Consider the following 7,361-nt stretch of genomic DNA (forward strand, 5'->3'; position numbering starts at 1 on the left):
ACATATGTTTTCTACATCCAGGACCTCAAGAAGAAGCTGACAGAAACCTTCCGCAAGTATGCTACTCGTCGGAGGTCATAAGCCGCCAAGGTAAGGCCAACCCTGGAAGAAGAACAAATGAACAAGTTCTTTGTTAGACCTCAAGATCTGCAGTATTATGAAAGGTTGATGGTCATCGAAAATCACAAGTTCTCAGACATCATCAACTTAGGGGAAAGAATAGAAGAAGGAATCAAGAGTGGGATGGTAACTAATTTTGAGGCACTGTAGGCCACGAATAAAGCTTTACAATCAGGAGGTATCTCAAAGAAGAAATAAGTGGGTGCCGTGGTGGTAGCCCAAGGCCCTAAGTCACCCCTCACATACCAAACACCTCCACCCACGTATCAACCCTCACCCCTAAAATACCAATACCCTACCACCACATACCATACCTAAAACACTCAACCTGCATATTACCATTCACCTCCACCTGCTCGCCAAAGCTACCCAAAGCCACTTCAAAATTTCGATCACATACCTCCTAGACAATATACCCCAATTGCTGAACCCATAGCCCAACTATATGAAAGATTGAAGGTTGCTGGTTACGTCACCCCTATTCTTAATTTTGTTATGGAAAATCCTTCCCAATGGATCAACCCTAACAAAACATGTGCTTATCATTCAGGCATGAAGGGTCATACCATTGAGGAATGTCGCACGTTGAAAAACAAGATTCAGAAATTGATCGACACTAAGGTTATACAAGCAAAGGAAGTTGTACCGAACGCCCACAATAACCCTCTCCCGGATCAAGAGGTGAGGGAGTGAACGTGATTCAAACTGATAAAGAGTGGGAGCAGGAAGGGTCTATTGGACTCATGCGATTGGGAGACGCTCCAAAAACATCTCTAGTCACCCTCACGCCAGTTGTGGTGCAAACCCAAGCACCAATTGAAGTTGAGGTAACTACACCCTTCACTGTAATTGTAGCTCCCACACCATATTACGAGCCCGATAACGTCCCATGGGATTATGTTGCAGAAGCAAGAAGAAAGGGAAAAGCCAAAATGGAAGAAACAGGTGTCGCGCAAGGTATGACTAGAACTGGCAGAGTATACGCACCTGAGAATATTGGAGGAACAAGAAAGGAAGCTTCACCTAAACAACCTATTGTTGAGACCGACACTGACAATATTTGGTCCATACGATATGGAGGAATAGAAATGGGCTGAGTGCCCGGAGCCATATCAATACAGAAGTCAAAATCTATATTAGGTGGCATCCCTGGCAGATCTTTAAGAAACACCTCTAGAAACTCACAAACAACTAGTACTGAATCCATGGAAGGAACATTTGCATTAGAATCGCGAATATAAGCCAAATAAGCTAGACACCCTTTCTCGACCATACGTCGATCCTTCACATAAGAGATAACCCTGCTGGTAAAATGGACAGGAGTCCCCCTCCACTATAATCGAGGCAACCCCGGCATGGCTAAGGTCACCGTCTTGGCGTGACAATCCAATATGGCATGATAAGGTGACAGTCAATCCATACCCAAGATGACATCGAAATCTACCATATCAAGAAGTAGGAGATCTACGCTAGTGTCGAGACTCCCAATCGTTACCATACACAATCGATAGACATGATCTACAATTATAGAATCTCCCACATGTGAGGACATATAAATAATAACACTCAAAGAATGACACGTAGAAATAAGTACAGCCCGGATTAAATTGAACTGAAGCATATCTATGGAAAAATGGAACAATACCTGTGATAACGGCATCAAATGACTCAGCCTCAAGCCTAGCTGCTAAAGCATAAAATTGGGGTTGGGCCCTACTACTCTGAACTACGTCTCGCGCATGAGCTCTAGCTGGCTAGCCTCCACCTCTAGCGGCTTGACCCATGCCCCTAGCTGGCTAAGCGTGCGGTGGAGCAACAGGTGCCGGAATCATGGCACTAGAACTCTACTATGACATGTAGCCCAATAATCTCGGATAGGACCTCCTCATATACTCAATGCCACCATACTCAAAACACCCATCCTGCTACTATGGCTTCTGAAACTGAAACCGACCCTAACGGGCTAGATAACCATTGAGATAACTCTAAATTGGAAGCGCACTGATAGGAGCTGATGGTGCACTATAAGCTGGCTGCCCAGGATAAGGCACATAAGGACCATTACTCCCTGAGGCACTGTGAGATGCATGAAGCACTTACTAATATTGCCTGGGAGGATGGCCTCTAAAAACACGTACCCCTGCCTCCAGATGAGGCACCACTGAAACCACCAGAATGACGAGGCCTCTTATCTAACACCTGCCCCCTCTCCTGAGCGTGAACCATCTCAATTTTCCTAGTAATGTTTGCAGCTGACTGGAAGGAAATATCACTCCTGATCTCCTTGGCCATCTGTAGCCTGGTAGTGTAAATGGGTCCATCAATAAATCTCCTCACTCTTTCCCTCTTAATAGGAAGTAAGATAATAGTATGATGGGCTAGGTCCCCAAAACGAGTCTCGTACAGGGTAACAGTCATACTACCCTGCCAAAGATACTCGAATTGCCTACGGTACTCCTCTCTCTGAGTGACAGGGATGAACTTCTCTAGAAATAGCTCTGAGAACTGATCCCAAGTAAGTGCAGGCAGCCCAGCTGGTCTGGTCAAAATATAATCTCTCCACCACCTATTGACGGAACCCATTATCTGAAACATAGAAAAATCGACCCTATTGGTCTCAACTATACCCATGTTCCGTAGCACCTCATGGCAGTGGTCAAGATAATCATATGGGTAATTAGAAGGTGCACCACTTAAGTGAGCTGGAAAGAGCTTAGTAAACTTGTCCAATCTCAATAAAGCCTCAGAAGACATGGCAGGCCTATAACCGGCCTGTGCTGCAATAACCAACTGAACTACCCCAACTGGCGAGGCTGTTGAAGTCTGATACTAGTGAGCCATCTGCTCTGGAGTGTGAGTAGCGGACATATGTGCTCCTCCCCAAGCCTGAGAGACGGTTGATGCTACAAAAAACAGTCCAACAGGTACAGTCTGAACTACAATATCCTCATCAAAATCTACATGAGGCTCCACTGCTGGTGCTGGTGGGCGAGCTCTATATGAGATATGCTTCTGCCTCGGCCTCTCCTAGTAGGAGCTGCCACCGGGGGCCCCGACTTTTGTCCAGCTTTAAATGCAGTACGTATTCTCACCATCTTCGAGAGTACAAGAATAGAATAGTTCAATCATCAATGATAGAATAAAATCTCACGACATAGAAGAATAGAAGTGAAATGGTTCCTAAACTCCATAGCCTCTGGAAGACAAGTACATACGTGTCCATACCGATCCTCTAGACTCTACTAAGTCTGTTCTTGATTCGTGAGACCTTGGTAACCTAGTGCTCTGATACCAACTTATCATGACCCAGAAATCCCACTCTCGGGACCGTGATGATGCCTAATATTTCATTTGCTAGGCAAGCCAATATTAGAATATTTTATCCACTTTTAGCAGTTCAGATTAAATAATAATAATAATAATAATAATAAAGAAGATGAAATAATTGAAATAAATCTAAAGTACGGTGTGGAAAACCATAACAACTGAAATATCTTAAACAACCCTAAATCAGGTGTCACAAGTGCACAAGCTACTAGAATAATATAGATAAAGATCTGAATAAAAGAGAAGTTGATTGAATAAATAATACACAGCTAAATAAAGTAGAAGGGCACTTCAGGGTTACGCACGCCGAGCAGTTGTACCTCAAGTCTACGTGTTGATAGTCAACCGGAGCAATCTACTAACCGCCACTGGGAAAGACTCCAAAATATGCACAAGACGTGCAAAGGGTAGTATGAGTACAATTGACCAATGTACTATGTAAGTACCGAACCTAACCTCAGCAAAGTAGTGACGAGACTAAGGCGGGTCACTTACAATAACCTGTACGCAGTATAAAATAATGACAAGGAAAAATACGGAAATGAAATAAGGTAGTTAACTCACGATACAACTCAATCCTCAAAAGAATCAAGCAATTGCAAAAATTACCAATCCTTGGAATCTCGTACGAAAGTACTGAAAACAACACAATGCAATAAGGAATGTAAATCACATAAATTGGTGCGGCGCGCAACCCTATCCCACCATACACCACAATTATCCCTTATTACTACATGTAATTATCAGTAATAATAAATAAATATGTGTTGCGGCGCGCACCCCGATCCCATGATATAATCAAAATCAATATCATAATTCACCCTTATTTCACCATATCAATCCATCCTTATTTCACCCGATCCCACCATACTAATATAAATTCACCCTTATTCCACCTATTGCGACATGCAACAAAGCCATAAATAAATAAACAAGTGTAATCAATTTAACAACCCGAATCACAAAAATTTTCACAATTAACGAATGTGAAAGATATAATTCAATAAGGAATCTCATAACAAATCATGAAAGGCTACAATTAACACAAAGCTGCAAGACACGCCAAATATATAGTAGTCAAAGGGTACAAGTAAGACAATTAAGACAATTATCAATTAAGCATGAAAACATGGAAGGGAATTTACATTTATAAAGCAATAATAATAGATGACAAGTAGCAAGTAAAGGCATGGGAAGAAACTAAGGCATGTAACAATTAAGACATGATACAATATAATTAATGAAACGGGTAGGCTTGGAAACAAGTAATTGGCGGCGTATAGACACTCGTCACCTCACATATATGCCACTACACATGAAATTCACATAACACATAGCTCAGGGGTTCCTATTCCCTCAAATCAAAGCTAGAACCAACACTTACCTCACTCTACAATCAACTCAAAGTTCAACCACGGCCTTGCCTTTCGAACAAGCCTACAAACTAACCGAAGCTAAAACATTATTGACCAAACGATTCAAAATAAGCTTTAGATACTACTCATGAATGAAACAGGTTCAATATAGACGAGGAAAGGCCTCGTCTTTATCATGTAGAATGGATCATTATTGAAAAAGTCAACAAAGGTCAACCCCGAGCTCGCTTGGTCAAAACCCAAAATTTGAACCAAAACTCGATTACCCATTCACCCCCGAGCCCGATTCTGTAATTAGTTTTGAAATCCTACCTCAATTCGAGGTCTAAATTCCGAATTGACAAAAATCCCTAATTCTATCCAAATCTCTATTTTCTACCATAAAAATCCTAGATTAAATGGTGAAAACTTGTGAAATGTAATGGATAATTGAAAGAATGTAGATTAAAGGCACTTACCAATAAATTTAGGAAGAAAGGTTCTTGGGAAAATCTCCTCTAGGGTGTTTAGGGTTTAGAGCTTGTGAAAAATGAGCTAAATACCGATTTTTTAACTTTTGTCCAGGCGCAAATGTCGCAATTGTGACCTGGGTTCGCAATTGCAATCCCCAAAAATGCGAGATATGCTTCGCAAATGCGAAGAAGCCCCATCTCTGCTATCATCGCATTTACGATGATTTGTTCGCAAATGCAAACTCTAGATTGTTCGCAAATGCGACCTATTGATCGTAATTGCGATCTCAGCTGACCCAGCCCCTCTTCACAAATGCGAAGATTCTCTTCGCAATTGAGAACATGACAGAATATTGATTCTTCTCAATTGCGAGGTCAAAGACCTATACCAGAACATATTTTCACCAGCTATTTTTCTTAAGTCTAAACTACTCTGAAGCCTATCCGAAACTCACCCGAGCCCTCGGAGATCCAAATCAAACAAAGCACATAAGTCCAAAAACATCATACAAACTAACTCGTGCGGTAAAAACATCAAAATAACACTTGGATCTACGAATCAGACACCACAACGAATGAAATTTTAAATGAAACTTAAAAATTTTCAATTTCTCAACCGGGCTTCTGAATCACGTCAAATCAACTCTATTTTGCACTAAATTTTGCAGACAAGTCATAATAGTATTTAACTTATACCAAACTTTGGAATAAAAATCCAGACCCGGTAGCAACAAAATCAAACTTCGGTCAGACTTGAGATTTCTTTAAACCTTTAAACTTCAAAATTTCAACTAATTGCGATAAATCAAGCTAAGTACTTCCAAATTCGATTCCCGGCATACGTCCAAGTCCCAAATTACGATACGGACCCATCGGGATTGTTAAAACACAAATTTGGGTCCTTTTGCTCCAAAACGTTGACCGGGGTCAGCTGAAATGAATTTTTAAGTACGATTTCACATTTAATCAGTTTTTTACATAAATCGAGAAAGGCTAAACAGAGACATTCGAGGTTTTGAAACACAAAATTGAGGGTTAAAACTACATATTAACTATCGGGTCATCATACCAAACATACCAAAATCATCCAATTCCGACCACAAATCGACCCTTAAACCCTCAAATCTTACTTTTCAATACATGGGTCAAAAATCCACAAATTCAAATTTAGATTCTTGATCAATAGGTTAAATAATCAATGGGTATTCGAAATACATGGACAAAAGTGATCAAAAATCACTTGCCTCTTCAATCTAGGTGAAAACTCCTCCAAAAACCGCCTCAATCCGAGCTCCCAAAGTCCAAAAATGGAGAAAATACTCTAACCCTCGTTTATATGTATTCTGCTAGGAATCTCACACCCGCGGTTCACTTAGCCACTTTTGCGATCTCGTAGGTGTGGTCAAAATACTTCTTATGCAGTCTCCCATAAGGTCCCCTACCTTCTCTTCGGCGGACCATACTTCGCTTCTACGGAAAGCTTTGCCCTTCGCTTCCTCGCACATGTGCACCTTCCCAACCTCACTCAGAGCCGCTTCTGCGACCCCTTGGCTGCTTTTTGCGGCTTCGCACTTGTTTCCAAATTCAAGCAAGTGCGGTGGCACCAGAATTGATCACACTAGCACTTACACAAGTCCAAAAGTCAATCCAATTTCAGTCTGAATCACACCCGTGGCCCCCGGGACCCCATCCAAACATACCAACCCATCCGAAAACATTACACGAGCTTAGTCGAGGCTTCAAATCACATTAAATAACATTAAAACACGAATCACATCCTAATTTAAGCCTATTGAAACTAATGGATTTCCAACTTCTACAATCGATGTCGAAACCTATCAAACCAACTCCGATTAACCTAAAATTTTTGCACACAAATCATAAGTGACATAAAAGACCTATTTCAACTTGCGAAACCAAAATCTGAGCATGGTGTCAACAAAGTCAATTCTCTATCAAACTTCTCAACTCTACAAACCTTCAACTTTCCAACTTTTTCCAATTCAAGACAAAACCGCCTAATGACCTCCAAATCGATATCTGGACATAATCATTAGTTAATAATCACCATACAGAGCTATCAGAA

General features: G+C 41.1%; 1 protein-coding gene across 1 annotated transcript; it reads right to left on the reverse strand.

Moving 5' to 3' along the window:
* Positions 1 to 2,105: 2,105 nt before the first annotated feature.
* LOC138901012 (uncharacterized) lies at positions 2,106 to 2,874 on the reverse strand. The gene is made up of 2 exons (XM_070188736.1): positions 2,259 to 2,874; positions 2,106 to 2,188 (listed from the first exon to the last, which is right to left on the reverse strand). The coding sequence occupies exons 1-2, from the start codon at positions 2,872 to 2,874 to the stop codon at positions 2,106 to 2,108; spliced, it is 699 nt and encodes a 232-aa protein (XP_070044837.1).
* Positions 2,875 to 7,361: the final 4,487 nt, after the last annotated feature.

Source organism: Nicotiana tomentosiformis, chromosome 11 (genome assembly GCF_000390325.3).
Source record: "Nicotiana tomentosiformis chromosome 11, ASM39032v3, whole genome shotgun sequence".
Taxonomy (NCBI): Eukaryota; Viridiplantae; Streptophyta; class Magnoliopsida; order Solanales; family Solanaceae; genus Nicotiana; species Nicotiana tomentosiformis.

What these genes read in the sequence shown, in the direction of transcription:
- LOC138901012 (XM_070188736.1), bottom strand. Translation starts at nt 2,874, where the DNA reads ATGTCTTCTGAGGCTTTATTGAGATTGGACAAGTTTACTAAGCTCTTT. An exon ending in TGCCTCATCTGGAGGCAGGG is followed by an intron (nt 2,189 to 2,258) that starts GTACGTGTTTTT and finishes ACAGTGCCTCAG; the next exon opens with GGAGTAATGGTCCTTATGTG.